The 19,370-nt window shown below is 36.0% G+C and overlaps 1 protein-coding gene and 2 long non-coding RNA genes across 8 annotated transcripts in view; 2 read left to right on the top strand and 1 right to left on the bottom strand.

Moving 5' to 3' along the window:
- TMTC2 (transmembrane O-mannosyltransferase targeting cadherins 2) overlaps positions 1 to 19,370 on the bottom strand; it is an 874,097-nt gene that overhangs the window by 208,704 nt on the left and 646,023 nt on the right. For 2 of the 6 annotated variants that reach the window (XM_082418932.1, XM_082418935.1), the window contains one exon: positions 7,674 to 7,977. The exons of 3 other annotated variants lie outside the window; for them this stretch is intronic. In XM_082418932.1, the coding sequence (XP_082275058.1) occupies positions 7,807 to 7,977 (171 nt within the window). In that variant the 3' untranslated portion in view covers positions 7,674 to 7,806. Of the gene's footprint in view, positions 1 to 7,673; positions 7,978 to 19,370 lie in introns of those variants that run through there. One more of the 6 variants, XM_082418933.1, reaches the window with a different exon arrangement.
- LOC309640462 overlaps positions 1 to 19,370 on the top strand; it is a 263,908-nt gene that overhangs the window by 109,434 nt on the left and 135,104 nt on the right. The gene's annotated exons all lie outside the window — the stretch shown is intronic.
- Positions 10,468 to 18,985, top strand: LOC309640461. The gene is made up of 2 exons (XR_014252244.1): positions 10,468 to 13,360; positions 13,680 to 18,985. It is a non-coding gene; the product is annotated as an uncharacterized lncRNA (long non-coding RNA).

Below are 19,370 nucleotides of genomic sequence, written 5' to 3' on the forward strand. Positions count from 1 at the left end.
CAATGTCACTTACACCTCAGCCAACTTAACAGCCTTGCATTTCCTTGACTTTAGTATGTTGTTCTCTTTCTATGCTTTGCACATACTATTGCCCCAACTGAAACTGTTCTGTTCCTAAATATCCAACTATGTTAAACCTTTACTTACACTTCAAGATTCGGAGTTAAGTTCATGTCCTCTGGAAACCTCCCTTAATCATCTCCAAAGCAAATAGAGTTAACTCTTCCATTCATTGGGCCGTGACTGTGATTCTTAGGTGCCTTAATTATGTATAACACTTGTCACAACATATGGCAACTAATTATCCACATACACACACATACACACACACACACACACACACACACTTGGCTCACTAGATTGTGAGCTCATTGAAGATAAAAAGTACATCTTGTTCATTTTGATATCCCCAAGATATTTTCTGGCCAATAGTTCAGTCTCACCAATAATAAATCTTCAATAAATATTTGCTTAATAAAAAATCCTTATAATGGTTATAATAATCAATAATTATTGATCACATATTAACTACTAATTACTCAGTACTGTGCTAAAGCACTATCAATTTTTCATACAAAAGAAACAACATAAAACCCTGTTATGATCATTCTAGAAGATCTCTATCCTATAAATAAGAAAAATGAGGCTCAGAAGAGTCACTAATTTGTATAAGTTTGCAGCATCTAGTAGAACTGACATCAGAGCCGAAGCTATTGATATATCTATAATGCAGAAAATATGTAATATATACATGAATACCAAGGTAAATATAAAGAAAACTCTCATTTTAAAATAGGCTTTATTATACACCTCATTTTTACTTGGACACAATAAATCATTAAAAATAATAAAAGTAAATGTTGAGGGTGTAGATAAGCTACTCTATAATACTGCTTCCTTGGCTCCATTGTAAGTGACCAAGTAGCCTACAGAGGATTTGAATGGACACTATCCCCTCCCTGGAGCACATGTCCTAGAAAACAGCCTGCAGAGTCACAAGTAAATGAAAGTTCATAATAAGAATCCTCTAATGGCCCTTGTGATAAACAGTTTCCCTGCCTCCCAAAGCCTTCCCTTGGTGTGCTCCTTAGATAGGACACTCAAGAAGCATATCAAGCCCCTACTCCTTTTGGTTTGAATTGATTAATCTGGACTTAGCCCAAAGCACTCCAGCTATGGACTTTATTAAAGGCATGTGCCCCAGGTCCTGCCATCTCTCTGCCTGCATCCTGCCTTGACCTCTCCATGCGGCCCCTTAAGGCATGCCATGTACCTTCTCCAGGAAGCAATAAACTTCTCTATCTCAATTCCCTTGTGATCTTCTGTTAAACCAAGGCTCACCATCCAAGACCCCAGGGCTCTACTTTAAACATGATAATTTAATAAGGTCACAAAGGTAGACCACATGCAAAGGGAATGTGCTAAACATTTTATATGCAAGAACTCATTTAATGAGTCATAGATGAGAGACCTGATGTTCAGAGAATTTGAATGCCACACAGCCAGTAAATGGCAGGGCTCAAGATTCTCTGTTCTATCTAATTCAAAGTTTATTTTGCTAACCACCTTGCAATCCTATAACTTTCAAAATATAAAATACAGCCATCCTTTGTATCCCAGAAGACAAAGCATAACATAGATTTGAGTGCAAAAAAATTAGACAGGAAATACATTTTAAAAAGAGGAATTATTGACAGGCTAAGGCAGGGTTTGGCAGACCTTTTCTGAAAAAGGCCAGTTAGTAAATATTTTAGGCTTTGTGAGCCATAATGTCCCTGTCACAACTCTTTAATTCTATGGTTATAGCAAAAAGCAACCAAAGGCAATACATAAATGAATTAGTGTGGCTGTGTTTCAATAAAATTTTATTTATAAAAGTAGGTAGTGGACCATAGTTTGTGGCCCCCTGGACTAAGGAACTGGATATTTTTAATCATAAAAAATATTGAAAGCTGTTGAGACTCACATTGTACTTCAATGCCTATACTCCAAAAGAGCAGTAGGAAGTAGTATAGGAATGACATGATAAAAAACAAGGTTTACTTGCAAGTAAACCACAAGGCAAATGTGAAAACCGTTGGCTTTCCTGAAAATGCCAAAAAGGAAAACTGCCATTGGGTAGTTAATGTGTAAGATATTGTATAAAGATATAAGCTTGATGGAAAGAGTTTCTCAGAGACATGTGGTCACTAGTTTATAATCATTTAGAAGTCAGAAGCAAATATTTTGTTTCTAGGTATATATATCCATGTAGAATTATTTTACTGTGAAACAATCTTTTAGATTGACATTGTGAAAACTAAGACATTTGTGAAAACTATTCTCATAAATATCATTATAAGTGAGAAAAATTTATCTCAAATGTTAGTGGATATTAAAATCACTTGAAATGTTCATTAAACATGTCGACTCCAGAGCCCCAACCCCAGAGATACTGATTCAGCAAGTCTTGGGTAGAGGACCCCAAGTTATTCTCATGAGGATGATCCAGACCACACACGAGAAATTCTTAACTAAAGCAACAATTCCATGTATGGCATGTATTATACCAAACAGCCAGGAGCTTCTGGGAAGCAGAAAGTAGATTCTGCTGGCCACTAGGGATAGTAAACAACCAGGAATAAGACTTGAAAATAACACTGGTTACCTTCTAAGATGGGATGTGGTTCTCGAGAGAGATATTTCTAAAAAGTTTTGTGTTTAGGAATTGCAGATTAAGAAGCTGCTCCCATCCAGATTGATAGTAAACCAGGGACCTGATCATTTAGCAACCATATCTATTGGCCTTCTGGGTTCCCCAATGTGTTTATTTCCTACTGCTTCTGTAAAAAATTACAACAAACTTACTGGCTTAAAATCCAAAACGCTTTATAATCTTGCAGATCTAGAGGTTCAAAGTCTGATATGGGTTTCACTGGGCTAGAACTAAGGTCTTGATGGGGCTGCATTCCTTCTGGAGGCATTAAAGACAATCAATTTCCTTGCCTATTTTAGCTGCCGGAGGTCACCTACACTTCTGTGACCCCTTCAGCAATCTTCAGATCCAGCATCACAGCATCTTCACATCTCTGACTCTGACTTTCTCTTCTGAATTCTAAATGGATCTTGTAATTACATTAGGCCTAGACAAATATTCAGGATAATCTACTTTCAAAATCAACTGCTGAGCGAGCTTTACTTCGCCTGTAATTTAATTCCCTACTGCCATGTAGCAACATATTCACAGGTTCTTGGGATTAAGACCCAGACACCATGGAGAGGAGGAAGTACCCATCATTCTTTCTACCATACCCAGAGAGAAGCTTTCTCTCCAACCACAAGAAAATAGAGAGTAGGAAAAAGAAAAGAGATTCTATGAGAACGTGAGAGTAGGCTCCTAAAAATGTTAAGGGTATTGAAGGTGCCCTGTAAAGCAGCACCTATACATTTAGAGTGTGAGTTGCAGCCTGGTACAATTCAGCAGTGGAAAAACCAGAAGGAAGGAAGCAACACACCACATGAAGCTGCAAAGGGAAATTATATGGTCACAGAGCATGAAATGAAAGACCTATTGTCTGAGAAAGAGAAATAAAAGGGTGTTATAGACTGAAGGTTTGTATCTCCCCAGTATTCATGTATTGAAGCCCTAACCCTGTGTGGCTGTATTTAGAGATGGTATCTCTAAGGAAATAATTAAGGTTAAATGAGGTCATAAAGGTGGGGCCCTGATCCAATAGGATTAGTGTCCTTTTGAGAGGAGACAGCAGAGATCTTTCTCTCCATCCCCATGCAAACACACCAAGGAAGGGCCATGTGAGGACACAGAAGGAAGCTGGCCTTCTGCAAGTCAGGAAGAGATCCTTCACCAGAAACCAAAGGTGCCAGAACTTTATGTTGGACTTCTAGCCTCTGAAACTGTGAGCAAATAAGTATCTGGTTTTGTTTTCCACAACACCCAGCCTGTGATATTTTATGACAGCTTGAGTAGACTAATACAGAGGGAAAAGGAACAAAGACAGAGGTAAAGAACTATGAGCCCAAGCAAGAATACAGATTCATGTGGCTATCTTATAGATCTCAAAGTTTGGAAAATACATTCCCACAATTAAGCTACTAAGCCAAACCTTATGCCAGGTCAATAGTCAATTTATTCTTTTTTAAATACATGTCTAGAAATATCCCTTGGGAAACATTTTCTATAATAATATTAAGATTAATACCTTCTCATTCTTGTAATAAAACTCATTTTAGGAAAAAACCAAGTATTTTGGAATATTTATTGTGTTTATCCTTACAGGTTACTAATGTATAAAATATATAAATGTGGATAAATCAATATATTTAGATGCATTCACTTTACAGTTCATTGAAATGCATTTATTCAATAAGATCGCAAATTACTTCAATTTTCAAATTAAAAACTGAAGCCTCACTGAAAAATAAAAAATTCCATTTGTCTTCACAGGTCACTCTTTTTATATTCATGAGTCAATTATTTTCTTTGCTTGAATAAATTTGTTTTCAAAACTAAATGTTTAATATGCATAACACTTTTCACAATATACGAGGTCAAAGAATCATAGAGCTTTAGAATCTGAAAATAACAAGATATTGTATTTTCCAAATCATTCTACTTATTACTAAAGAAATAAGCATTCATAAAACAGACAAAAATAGTCTTATAACACTTATAACCCTCTGGTTTTCCCCTTCCTTATAATTTTGTTTCAGGCTGGAAAGTATACAGCCACGTCAAAAGCACACCAGGATAGCTTGGGTAGGGAATTATTTAGAAAGGGTTTATGGGAAATAGGCTAACTGGAACCTTATTTGAACTTGAACAAATAGCACCTTGCAGGTATCAATGAATTTAGTAAGCTGAGCCTGAACATGTCAGAACTACATAAAATATGCTGCATAAAAGTTAAGTCCATGAACACTGGCCATTTGTTGGTATTCCTTTTACACAGTGTCTAGCGACTTTTACCAAGAAGTTACAGCCATAGTGAATGGGATATGCTGTGTTCAAGGGAATCACTGATTTAAAAAGTAACATTGACTTCTAATAGTCTACTTAGATATTCAAACACATCTGAAACAATGAAATCATAAAACCTTTACATATTTCTATTTATATGTAAGGAAATGCAGTATTATAGAATATCTTACTGCTGAGATATTCTCTGCTTATGGCTGACTTTAAGAAGAGATTCTAAAATGCTAGGTTGTGAGATAAATTTAGCAGTACTTTTCTTATCATTATCTTATTCTTTTTTGGGACTAAGAGCTTTGATTAAGAGTGACACATATTCCTTCAGAATGTTCAAGATTTGGACAGAGTAATATTCAGACCAGTAATTGAGACTGATCATACATATTACTGCCAAAATTGCAGCCTTTTCACATACAACACTAAACACGGGAGAGGGGAGGAGGGGAGGAAGGGAAAGCTAACAATTGATTTTCTTACTCCCCTTGACAAACAAAAGGAAATCCCTAAATGCAGTTGTTCACCTATTCCTGAAAGTGTTACATTCATAGTGATTGAACTTTGTGGCCTCATAGTTAGGTTTGACCACCAAGAAAAACTACACTAACCCTTTCTGAAATTTGCTTCTTTCTTTACCACCTAATTTGACAAGTCAAGTCAGTCTAACTAGTTAAACCATCTGTCAATATGGATGCCCCCCAATCTACACTATTAGAGCACTGCCCAACTTGTCTCTCATTCACTTCTCCTCTTGATTCTCATTACATTTTAATGAGGTAAAAGTAGAAAAATAATCATCCACACTTAATACAACCAGCTCATTCTTACCATTCAAAAGAAAAAGGCAATAGAGAAATTTTATAGTGAAAACACTAATGAATAATAGGAATCAACCCTAAGTTGAAAAAAAAGATGCAAAATTGAGACAGAGAAAAGCAGTTTTTATTAAGATCTTAATTTAAACTCAAGAGTAAATTTTAACTAAATATAAATTAGGGTTTTTTTTTTTTTTTTAGTGTTCTAATGATATATGAATATTTAAGAATGTAAATAATAAAAATGAGTCATAACCATTAAAATAATATAGTTAGTGTCGTGGTCCAAATGCAGGTTGGAAATGAATTTCCAGACACAAGGCAGAATGTAAAGAAGATAGAATTTATGAGAGGGAGGGGTCGTTGCCAGAAAAGCGGGCCGACTTCCTAGTAGTCTGGAAAAGTAGAGCCCGAACATGTGCTATTGATCAGTTTTTATAGGCAGAAAACAAAAGAATGGTCCTAGGTGAAATTTTCGTTTACTGACTGGTCAAGGCACATATACCTTCCTTCTATAGGGTGGGAGTGGGACAGGGCGTATGCCTTTCCTTATTTGGGACAGGTCCTGTTGCCCAGGTGGGCGTCTCCCAGGTGGGCTCAGGAATTTCTTAACCATCGCAACATGGTGGGGAGGGCTATTAAGAGTCCAGTAGGCGGTGTAAGGCTGAAACTTTTTCAGGCACGGTCGTCCTTTGTCCTTGAAGCACCATTGTCCTTGGAGTACCACAGTTAGCAGTTCCCCAACCAGAAGTGATAAGATAAAATAAGAAAGAGAAATCATAGGCGCATATCAAGTAAAACTGTTTCTTGTATTACAGGAAATTTCAAAGGAAATGTACATAACTTGTAACTCCTGTAATATTAGCCTGAGAAAGTCATGAGGAAGGTTGTGTAAGACATCATGCCTGCTTCACTTATCACCAGCTTGATATCTAGATGTCAGGGTGGTCACACCACATCAACACTAACCCAATCTCCTGAGTCAATAAAAAGAATATTAACATAAGCTATTCTCTTAGTCTTCTTCCATTTCAAACTTACTACAGCACCAACTGAGAACTTTGCATACAAAAGCCCAAAATTTTGGCTCTCATTTTCTATTTCAATAGGATGCCACCTCACTGTTGCTTTGTTTACTTAGAATATTTTTTAAAATCACTACCAAACATTATTTATAAAGACACATCAACTACAATAGCAGTCACAGAAGCTCTAACTTGTAAAGGACACAAAGTTTCACTCTACTGGATACAGAGAATATAAAGAAACATTTAAGATGCTAAGTCCTGAAGGACTGCATGAGAAGAACATGGCACAGCTGTGGAGGAAGACGTTTTTGGAGTTTGGGGAAGCTCAGGAAAAACTCCACTGGGGCTACAGGGTAGAGGATTGTGCAGTAGTTTAAAGAAAGATTAGAAGCTGGGTAAATTAAAGAATGAAATTCAAGAGTGAACCTCATGCAGCATGAAGGTGGTGTACAATGATTTAGAAATGTGTCCGGAAGAGAACAAAACCCAGCCTCTCCAGAGAAGAGAATAGAAAGAGAGAATTAGGTAAAAGGCAAAGTAGAGGGAGACAGATTTCACGTTCAGTATTTAGACGTTTGTTTTTAACCCACATTTCCAAACCTTAGTTCCAATATGAACAAGGAAATAATCTAAATTCCTTGGGTGGAGGAAACAATCTGAACAACAACTACAACAAGACCTAAGAGATAGGGAAAAGAGTGGGTTCACTCTGGAAAATTTTATCACCTTCCTAGCTCATAGGTCAATAGCTGGGGAATGTTTCTAAGCATTGGGAGCAATTGCAGGATTTTAAGCATAATGACAATTTAAATGAGGCATTCAAATTTTTAAACATTCATATATGTTATTTCATTTAATCACTCAGGAAAGAGTGATATAGGCAAAGCAGTGTTGTGGAAAATTCATCTGGGTAAAACTTATAAAATCTATTAGAGGAAGCAGGAGATACACTAGGAGTCTATCACTGAGAACAAAATAATAACAAAAAAAAACATTAAGAAGACTGTGGAGGAAGAGACCTGGTACACTTCAGAGAAATAAAGAATTTTAAAGCTACCTTTGGAACTGGAGCACAGGTCAGCCAAATTGAGAATCGTAGTGGACTTAACATCGACTTTTTGAGGACAGGATTAGTATACACCTCCTGCTTAGCTTTCCATTGGTCCTGAAGATGAAAATACAAAGAAATTCCAAACCATTAGGTTCAGAAGCAGGTACCTTGAGGTTTGAAGAAGAGGAGAAAGCAAATGCTACAAGCCAAACAAGGTATATAAACCAACGGTGTGCAAAGCTACTCTATCAGCATCACCTGAGAACTGATAGCTATTCAAGTCACTGGGCTCTCCCCCTCATCTACTAAATCACTTACTCCTGCTGTAGAGCCCCTGAGTCTGTAGTTTAACAAGCTGCCCCGGTGATTCTGATGTATGCTCAAGTTTAAGAGCCACTGGTATAGCTAGTGTTATACAAGCAAGGGAAATCATTGATTTCAGTTCAAGATCTGAGAGAGTAGCTTCTTGCGAAAAGAGACCCAGTCAAAAATTCTAATTGGATCATTCCAGAGGGTAATTAGATACTTCAGTTTGCCCATGCCCAAACAATGCAATCTTCTTAGAAATGACCCTCCTGAAAAGGCATAGGAAGAGAAATTTAATACAAAATTCAATGTCAACAGTATTTTATAACACCAAATCAATTTGATTTTTTATTTCCCTCTCTTTGGAATTACCCACTGCCAGCTCCACCTCCTAAACACACAATCTGCTATATTAAAAGAAAGAACATTTATGCCCAGGGAAAGGAAGGTATTTGATAAAGTTTTGTTCTATCATAATATGTAGCAATACTTTACTGCAGATTCATACTGAACTGAAGAATATACTCTATAATATTTCATTTAATAATATCTTTTATTAGAACCAAAAAACCCCAAAGATAGCAAAATGAAAGATATCATAAAGATCAGATCAGAAATAAATGAAAAAGAAATGAAGGAAACGATAGCAAAGATCAATAAAACTAAAAGCTGGTTCTTTGAGAAGATAAACAAAATTGATAAACCATTAGTGAGACTCATCAAGAAAAAAAGAGAGAAGACTCAAATCAATAGAATTTGAAATGAAAAATAAGTAACAAGCAACACTGCAGAAATACAAAGGATCATGAGAGATTACTCCAAGCAACTATACACCAAAAAAATGGACAACCTGGAAGAAATGAACAAATTCTTAGAAAACCACAACCTTCTTAGACTGAACCAGGAAGAAACAGAAAATATAAACAGACCAATCACAAGCACTGAAATTGAAACTGTGATTAAAAATCTTCCAACAAACTAAAGCCCAGGACCAGATGGCTTCACAGGCGAATTCGACCAAACATTTAGAGAAGAGCTAACACCTATCCTTCTCAAACTCTTCCAAAATGTAGCAGAGCAAGGAACACTCCCAAACTCATTCTACGAGGCCACCATCACCCTGATACCAAAACCAGACAAAGATGTCACAAGAAAAGAAAACTACAGGCCAATATCAGTGATGAACCTAGATGCAAAAATCCTCAACAAAATCCTAGCAAACAGAATCCCACAGCACATTAAAAGGATCATACACCATGGTCAACTGGGGTTTATCCCAGGTATGCAAGGATTCTTCAATATACACATATCAATCAATGTGATACACCATATTAACAAATTGGAGAATAAAAACCATATGATCATCTCAATAGATGCAGAAAAAGCTTTCAACAAAATTCAACACCCATTTATGATAAAAAAAAAACACTCTAGAAAGTAGGCATAGAGGGAACTTACCTCAACATAATAAAGGCCAGACATGACAAACCCACAGCCAACATCGTTCTCAATGGTGAAAAACTGTAACCATTTCCTCTAAGATCAGGAACAAGACAAGGTTGTCCACTCTCACCACTATTATTAAACATAGTTTTGGAAGTCATAGCCACAGCAATCAGAGAAGAAAAAGAAATAAAAGGAATACAAATTGGAAAAGAAGAAGTAAAACTGTCACTGTTTGCAGATGACATGATAGTATACATAGAGAATCCTAAAGATGCCACCAGAAAACTACTAGAGCTAATCAATGAATTTGGTAAAGCTGCAGGATACAAAATTAATGCACAGAAATCTCTTGCATTCCTATACACAAATGATTAAAAATCTGAAAGAGAAATTATGGAAACACTCCCATTTACCATTGCAACAAAAAGAATAAAATACCTAGGAAGAAACCTACCTAGGGAGACAAAAGACCTGCATGCAGAAAACTATAAGACACTGATGAAAGAAATTAAAGATGATACCAACAGATGGAGAGGTATACCATGTTCTTGGATTGGAAGAATCAATATTGTGAAAATGACTATACTACCCAAAGCAATCTACAGATTCAATGCAATCCCTATCAAATTACCAATGGCATTTTTTACAGAACTAGAACAAAAAATCTTAAAATTTGTATAGAGACACAAAAGACCCCAAATAGTCAAAGCAGTCTTAAGGGAAAAAGACAGAGTTGGAGGACTCAGACTCCCTGACTTCAGACTATACTACAAAGCTTCAGTAATCAAGGCAATATGGTACTGGCACAAAAACAGAAATACGGATCAATGGAACAGGATAGAAAACCCAGAGATAAATCCACACACCTAAGGTCAACTAATCTATGACAAAGGAGGCAAGGATATACAATGGAGAAAAGACAGTCTCTTCAATAAGTGGTGCTGGGAAAACTGGACAGCTACATGTAAAAGAATGAAATTAGAACACTCCCTAACACCATACACAAAAATAGACTCAAAATGGATTAAAGACCTAAATGTAAGGCCAGACACTATAAAACTCTTAGAGGAAAACATAGGCAGAACACTTTATGACATAAATCACAGCAAGATCCTTTTCGACCCACCTCCTAGAGAAATGGAAATAAAAACAAAAATAAACAAATGGGACCTAATGAAACTTAAAAGCTTTTGTACAGCAAAGGAAAACATAAACAAGACAAAGACAGCCCTCAGAATGGGAGAAGATATTTGCAAATGAAGCAACTGACAAAGGATTAATCTCCAAAATATACAAGCAGCTCATGCACTGCAATATCAAATGAACAAGCAACCCAATCCAAAAATGGGCAGAAGACCTAAATAGACATTTCTCCAAAGAAGATATACAGATTGCCAACAAACCCATGTTAGGATGCTCAACAAAACTAATCATTAGAGAAATGCAAATCAAAACTACAATGAGGTATCACCTCACATCCGTCAGAATGGCCATCATCAAAAAATCTACAAACAATAAATGGCTGGAGAGGGTGTGGAGAAAAGGGAACCCTCTTGCACCGTTGGTGTGAATGTAAATTGATACAGCCACTATGGAGAACAGTATGGAGGTTCCTTAATAAACTAAAAATAGAACTACCATACGACCCAGCAATATCACTCCTGGGCACATACCCTGAGAAAGCCATAATTCAAAAAGAGTCATGTACCACAATGTTCATTGCTGCATTATTTACAGTCGCCAGGACATGGAAGCAACCTAAGTGTCCACTGACATATGAATGGATCAAGGAGATGTGGCACATATATACAATGGAATAATAATCAGCCATAAAAAGAAATGAAACTGAGTTATTTGTAGTGAGGCGGATGGACCTAGAGTCTGTCATACAGAGTGAAGTCAGTCAGAAAGAGAAAAACAAATACCATATGCTAACACATGTATATGGAATCTTTAAAAAAAAGGTTTTGAAGAACCTAGGGGAAGGCCTGGAATAAAGACACAGATGTAGAGAATGGACTTGAGGACACGGGGAGGGGGAAGGGTAAGCTGAGACGAAGTGAGAGAGTGGCATGGACATATATACACTATCAAATGTAAAACATATAGCTAGTGGGAAGCAGCCACACAGCACAGGGAGATCAGCTTGGTGCTCTGTGACTTAGAGGGGTAGGATAGGGAGAGTGGGAGGGAGATGCAAGAGGGAGGAGATATGGGGATATATGTATATGTATAGCTGATTCACTTTGTTTTAAAGCAGAAACTAACATACCATTGTAAAGCAATTATACTCTAATAAAGAGGTTAAAAAATATATCTTTTATTATTATTATATTCAGAATTGCTCCTCTCCTAATTTTTCAGCACAGTCCTAGCCAACTGTTTCTAAACTACTTTGACTAATGCTATAAAAAATAAAAATAAAAATCCATCTCATAGTACCTATGAACCTTACTATGAGATGGATCAATATTATATACTTGAGTAAAGATATGATTTTATTTTAAAGTGTAGATTGTTCTAATTTCCCCACAGAACATCAGACTTCTCAAAAGAAAAAAAAATAAGAGAAAAACTAAAATCATTAAAGTTTTGATCTCTTACTCATTTCACTCAGTTTCAAAGTCAGGCTAGTTATAAAAGTTCTAGACATGCCACATTATGTTTTATTTCTGCACTATTACTTTACTTTTATATAGAATTTGGGAATCATATCAAAGGAAATATTTTAAGCCATTCCAGACTCTAGGTTAGTGTGATGCAGCTTTTATTTATTTATGAAATTTCCCAACCTGTAACTATCCAAGTTTTGTTAAAGTTGGTGATCTGATAAAGAAGGGCCAGTTATCAAACATACCCAAATTGTGAAGGTTTTTATGAAAATATTCATCCTTCTGCTCTGATCTAGTTGTTTGGTTTATGGGGATCCCCATAAAATTAGTCAAAGAAAACGTGTGCTTCCAAATAGTATATTTGCAAGCTCTTTTGCCAGGAGCAGAGGTGCTCAGAAACCCCTTCATGAGAATCATCCTTTCATTGGCAAGGAAATTCCTCCTGTTGTCAATTCGAAGTCATTTATGCTGTATCTTGAGATTAGATCTTTCACCTTCTACAAAAAAGATGGAAAACATCTAACTATTACTATTACAATTGTTTCCTCAAGTAGCCATCAAAACTTAAGGAGAGGAGGCTTCAAAATATTTAGATGTCACTAAAATGATATTTGTGCTTTCGTAATGTAACAGGGTTATTGAAATGGTTTTTATATATAGAACATTATCACATTTATTCAATTTTATTATAAGTTTTTTACACACATAAACAATGGAAAGGAGAAATGAGATTTCAGAACTTCATATTTCCATAGTACACAGCCATATTGAGTCGCTGAACCTTTATTATACAAGTGATGTAGACGCCAAAGGAACAGCCATATTTTCATTTAAAATCATGCCAAAGTTAAAATTGTTACACCAATAATGTTCTCTCACACTCATACTCACCAAATTTATCTTTTCCCCCATTCTAATTTTGGAGGGAAAGTTAGAAGCCTTAAAAAAGCATTGTTTCCAACATTTAAAATTTAATATCTTCTTATCCTCCTTCTCTTCAAACAAAAGAAGAGGAGAGCTCAAATAACTGAATTTTCCAAATTAGAAACACACACACACACACATGCAGACATACACATATAGAAGCCAGGACATACAGCACTTCATACAATTCAGGTAATCAAGAATGCTAGGCAAGGGGCTTCCCTGGTGGTGCAGTGGTTGGGAATCTGCCTTCAATGCAGGGGACATGGGTTCGGGCCCTGGGCCGGGAAGATCCCACATGCCACAGAGCGGCTGAGCCTGTGAGCCACAACTACTGAAGCCCACGCACCTAGAGCCCATGCTCTGCAACAAGAGAAGCCACCGCAACGAGAGGCCCTCACACCACAATGAAGAGTGGCCCCCGCTCGCTGCAACTAGAGAAAGCCCATGCGCAGCAACGAAGATTCAACACAGCCAAAAATTAATAAATAAAATAAATAAATTTAAAAAAAAAAAAAAGAATGCTAGGCAATATTCAATGGCATGGTGTTAAGTAATAGATGAGTAATAGAGAATCTCTGAATCTGGATAGCAAGACTCAGTATTACCAAAAAGTTAATTCTCCCCATTATACTTTATATATTTTATAAATCCACCTAATTATAATTAAAATCCATAGAGATTTTCTTATAAAACTTAATAAGATGGTGCTGATACACAGCTGTACTAGATAATGTGGGACTATACTCCAGATACAGGGAAAAGAAAACAACCCTATTTAAAACTGGGAAAATTAAACAGAGAGGTAATTTGCAGAAAAAGAAATATATAGAAGATCCTTAGACTTGCCAGTGATCAGAGAATTGCAAATTAAAATAGTAATGGGATATCATTTTTCCACGCAATTCATCCAAAAAATAAATAAAATACCCAATACCCAATGCTGGTAGAGGTATAGTGAAATAGGCATCAACAGGTAACGTTTCACAGTACCTATCAAAATCTAAAATAATTACATGTTTTGAAATAACAAATTCTTACTCAGAATCTATCCTTCAGAAATATTTAAACAGAAAGAAAAATATAAAAGTAGATTCAACACAACATTTTTACAGGAAAGCATCAGAACAGTAAAGTTCCATGTCTGACAATGGATGACAAAGGGATGGCAATGTGCCCATGATATATAGGTTGTTTGTATTGTTATATTTTCAAAAAGAAACATTATGTGCATATACATAAAGATATGCATGCTATTAAAAAATTTATAAATGTATAGGGAACAATCTGAAAGGATGTTAACAATAACATAAGCATAATAATAAAAATAACTAAGATCGAGTAATCACTATATTTCAGGTACTGTGTTATGTATTTTTTTTATAGATTATCTCAATTAATCCTCCTATCAACCTTGTGACTATGTGGGACTATTTAATAAATATGGAACCTGAATAAACATCCAAGTTTCCACAATATTACACTGTGGAGTGGAAATAGGGATGAGGGTGAGTACCCAAGTAAGGTAGATTTATTTATACTTTTTACTATTATATTGTTGGAATTTTAAAGAAAGCATGCATATGTTAGTTTACTAATTAAAAATAAAAAACCAAACTAGTTCTACTACAACACAGAACATGTTAAATACTACAAGCCATAATGTGGTAATAGGTTTCAAAGAAGAGAGAATTCAGAATTCTGACTGAATAATAAAAATCATTTATGAAGGAAGTAACATTTGAAATAGGCCATGAAAGATGGGTAGGGTTTCAAAAGGTAGAGAGTACTTCAACAGACCCTCAAAAGGTATGACAAAAGGGCAAAAAAGTAAGTACAAGATGAATACAGGGAACAGCAAAGAACTGCTTAAGGGGATCTGAAGAAGTATTTAACAGAATAGCAAGAGAGAGAAGAATAGAGCTATAGGGGGGCTTAAATGGTTCTGATATGTCCAAGAAATGACAAGGTAGAGTAGGAGATAAGGCTGAAGAGGCAAGAGGGTTTAAAGCATTTTGATTTACTTAAAAAATGACTAGAAAGTCAGCCCTTTGGATTAAACTAAAATACAGATTCTTCAAAGAGGTGATTCCCAACCTATAGGCCACAGATCTTTGGAACTGGGCAAGGTTTTTGCAAGAGGTTCACAAATCCACAAACTCAATAACTTAAAAAAATATATCTACAGTCTAAATATCTTGAATTTTCAAAGTGGGCCTGCTTTCAGGCTGGATGTCACAATAGAAAAGGTGATGTGGTCAGTTTCTTATTTTTTTCCATCTGAGGCTCTCATTTCTGCGTTCCCACTCCATAGGCTGTATCTAGGCCTTCAGGATTGAAACAGGGGAAGAAAAAGAGGCAAAGGGAAAAAAAACCTCCCTTGACTGGCGCAGATACAATTTGGTGTTGGTTTCCCTTAGGCTTGCCAATGCAAAAAAAAAAATTCTTTCTACCGGAGCTTACTTATGGGTTCTTCAAAGCACTTCCATTGCTGGGGACTCTCACTAGCAGTTGCCTTCACCGAGGCTCTTCATCCTGTGGGTGAATGCCCTTTGTTCAAGATTTTATAAAAAAGATTTTATTTGGGGGTCACCTCATTCCTCTTGAACAAAAGCTTACATTTTTCCTGGAAAATGGATCATCCTTGGCCTGGAATAACTCTGGGCATACAAAGTTCCCAAAGCTACTATGTCTCATTGTTCTATTATGAGAGCCGCTCCCCAGCCACAGTCTCTTATCTCTGGGCCTTCTCAGGTGCAGATATGAAACTATATTCATTCAGCCAACTGGAGACACAGGTGAAATTCTTCAATTTGTCTCTTTGAAGCCCCTCTAGGGCTTACATAAGGAGGAAAGAGCCTCTTCAAGGTGAAAGAAGGGGTCAACAGCATTCTAGCAACTCTTTCCATAGAGACCATGTGACTCAAAAAACCTAAAGTATTTACAATCTTTACAGAAAAATTTTGCCAATCCTCATCATACAGTATCAACTTTTTGTGTCTGGCTTCTGCCCCTAAGCTTGTTTTAAAGATTCATCTGTGTTGTTACATATCTTTATGATGTTTCAATTATTCACCCCTTATTATTGCTGAGTAGTATTCCACTGTATGAATATAACAATTTGTTTATCAACTCCTTTATGGATTAAAATTTGTATTTTTTTAAGTTTTGGCTACTAAAAATAATAGGTAGAATATAACATATATATTACAAATAATATAGAGTGCTATAATATAAATAGAATGGTATTTTTTAAAGGCTATATCGGTTTAATTCTACCAAAGCCCAATTTATCAGTTTTTAATGTTTAGTGCTTTATGTGACCAAAGGAATCTGCCTACTCCAAGGTTATAAAGAATCTCTACTATTTTTTTTTAGAACTATATTTATTTTGCCTTTTCATTTATTTCTATAGCCTATAGCGAATGTATTCTGTGTAAAGCACTAAGTCAAGGTTTTGTTTTTGTTTTTTTTTAATTCAGCTATTCAGTTGTCTCAGCATCACTTGTTGAAAATTATCGTTTCTTACAAAGACCTACCTTGGTAACTTTGTTGAAAATCAGTTAATATACCATGTGTGGGTCTAATTCTGGAATTGCTCTTCTATTCCATCAACTTATAGGTCAAGCAGAAATACTACTCCATTTTTTTTTTCTTTGTAAAGATTGTTTTAGCTATTCTAGGTCCTTGGCACTTTCATGTAAATTTAAAACTATCATTCAAATTTTTACCAAAAGGACAAAAAGGATCTGCTAGAATTTTTATTGTTATTCCCTTGACTCTTCAGATGAATTGAGGGAGAATGGACATCTTGATAATGCTGAGGTTTCCAATCTATGAATTTGGTATATCTCTTCCTTTGTTTGTGTTTTCTTTCACTTCTCTCAGCAATGATTAGTAGTTTTCAGTTCACAGGTCTTGAATATCTTTTGTTTAATCTTACACATTTTATATCTTTTTATTTTATTGGAAATGATTCTATATTTTTATTTCATTTTCTATTTCTTAGTTGCAGTATTTTAAAATACTATTATTTTCATATTGGCCTTCTACCCTGTGGGTTTGCTAATTTGACCTAATTCCAATAGTATTTTAGAAATGTCCTGTGATGTTCTACATATAGAGAGTTTTAATTCTTCCATTCCAATCGTTTTTTTTTAACATCTTTATTGGAGTATAATTGCTTTACAATGGTGTGTTAGTTTCTGCTTTATAACAAAGTGAATCACTTATACATATACATATGTCCCCATATCTCTTCCCTCTTGCATCTGCCTCCCTCCCACTCTCCCCATCCCACCCCTCTAGGTGGTCACAAAGCACAGAGCTGATCTCCCTGTGCTATGCGGCTGCTTCCCACTAGCTATCTATTTTACATTTGGTAGTGTATATATGTTAATGCCACTCTCTCACTTTGTCCCAGCTTACCCTTCCCCCTCCCCGTATCCTCAAGTCCATTCTCTAGTAGGTCTGCATCTTTATTCCCATCTTGCCCCTAGGTTCTTCTGACCATTTTCTTCTTCTTCTTTTTTTTAGATTCCATATATATGTGTTAGCATATGGTTTTTGTTTTTCTCTTTCTGTCTTACTTCACTCTGTATGACAGTCTCTAATTATGTCTCTTTTTTCCCATGCATTCCTGGAGTGACTAGGACAATTTATTATGTCATTATTTGTCTCCCAAGTTATCCATTGTACATTTTATGAAATATTGAAAACACAGGTCACTCTTTTCCAGATTCATGTTTCTTCCCTAGCTAACAATAGAAGAAATGATATATATTTTTGGCTTTGGGTTTGGGCAGCCCCTCACTTCCAGTATCAACTTCCCTATGATTCAAGTGTGCTGTAATTACAAACAACTTCAACATCTCAATGACTTAATATTTCTCTTGTTCATGTTATATAAGAGCTGCTGGTTGTCTGAAGCTCTATTTAGCTGTAGTTCCACTCCATGTATTCTTTATTCTGATCCAGGTTGAAGGAGTAGTCCCATTTTGGCAAATACCCATTGTAGTGCCTTGTACTATCCATCTGTTAAGCTGAGAACTGTTTTCCAGAATCTACTTCCCTCTAAAGCTCCATACTAGAGTGGGCCAGAAGAAGATTTTGCTTTATATCTGCAAAGCAGAAGTGAAACTGTGGCCATTACTCTCTGAAGAACATCAAAGTAAGATACCAGGATGGATAGATGAGGGAGTCAAAACTTTATGTACTCAATACAGATAGACTAGTTATGGATAAACTGGGTGTACTCTAATTTACTCTTGCTCTGTTTTGCTCTGCATTTAAGTATCCTTTCTGAATGTCATCTTGTTGTGCAATAGTGGTGTCAAACTCACCAGTAAACGTTTGGTTGTAGATGCACATGGCAAAAGACCTCCCCACAAACTTCCCCTTCTATGGCCAGATGTACTTAACTTCTGAGCTTCATTAATGACTTCTCTGATACTCAAAATCTATGTCTATATCTTCGATTCTTCATCTCTTTCCACTATGTAAGTTCTAATTCTTAAAATAAATTCCTCATTTTACAAAACTCATAGTAACTGTTCCCCTTTTAAATCCTGACTGATAACACCCATTCTCTAACAGACAGGACATTTAAAGTAATCGTTTGGATGTGGCATAGATCATCACTCTTCACATACCATTGGCATTGGCCAAAACATATTACATGACCAAGCTGAACATCACTGATATGCAGAAGAATCCTTGCATGTGGGTATGAGGGTGTGAATACTTGTCAAAATAATATAATCTACCATCCTTAACTGTCCCTGAAGCAATCACTAGGTTATATGTTTGGATTAACTATTGAGAACCCTCAGAAAGGTTTGAGGATGGACACAATCTTACTCAAGTTACATGACTGACTAGATGGGAAGGATATTTTCCAGAGTGAATTCAAGATATGGCTACAAGAAAACAAGGAAAATCTATAAGAAGCAGTGACTCACAGGTGTTCACCATGATTAATTGGTAACAAATAAAATAGTTGTTCATTTCATAGTAAAGTTTCAACTGTCCTTAAATAATCTTTCCACATTCCTTTTTAAAAATCCAGAATCAAAGAGCTCCTTGGAGTGATGTCAGCAACAGAGCTGAACAAAACACCCTCTTGTATCCCTTCCCCAACAATAATTTGGCATTCATCCACAGATAAAAGTACCTTTGTGGGAGCTACAGGATTCAACACAATATGCCACAGGACCCAGA

This window comes from Balaenoptera physalus (genome assembly GCF_965194825.1).
Source record: "Balaenoptera physalus genome assembly, chromosome: 13".
In the NCBI taxonomy this organism is placed as follows: Eukaryota; Metazoa; Chordata; class Mammalia; order Artiodactyla; family Balaenopteridae; genus Balaenoptera; species Balaenoptera physalus.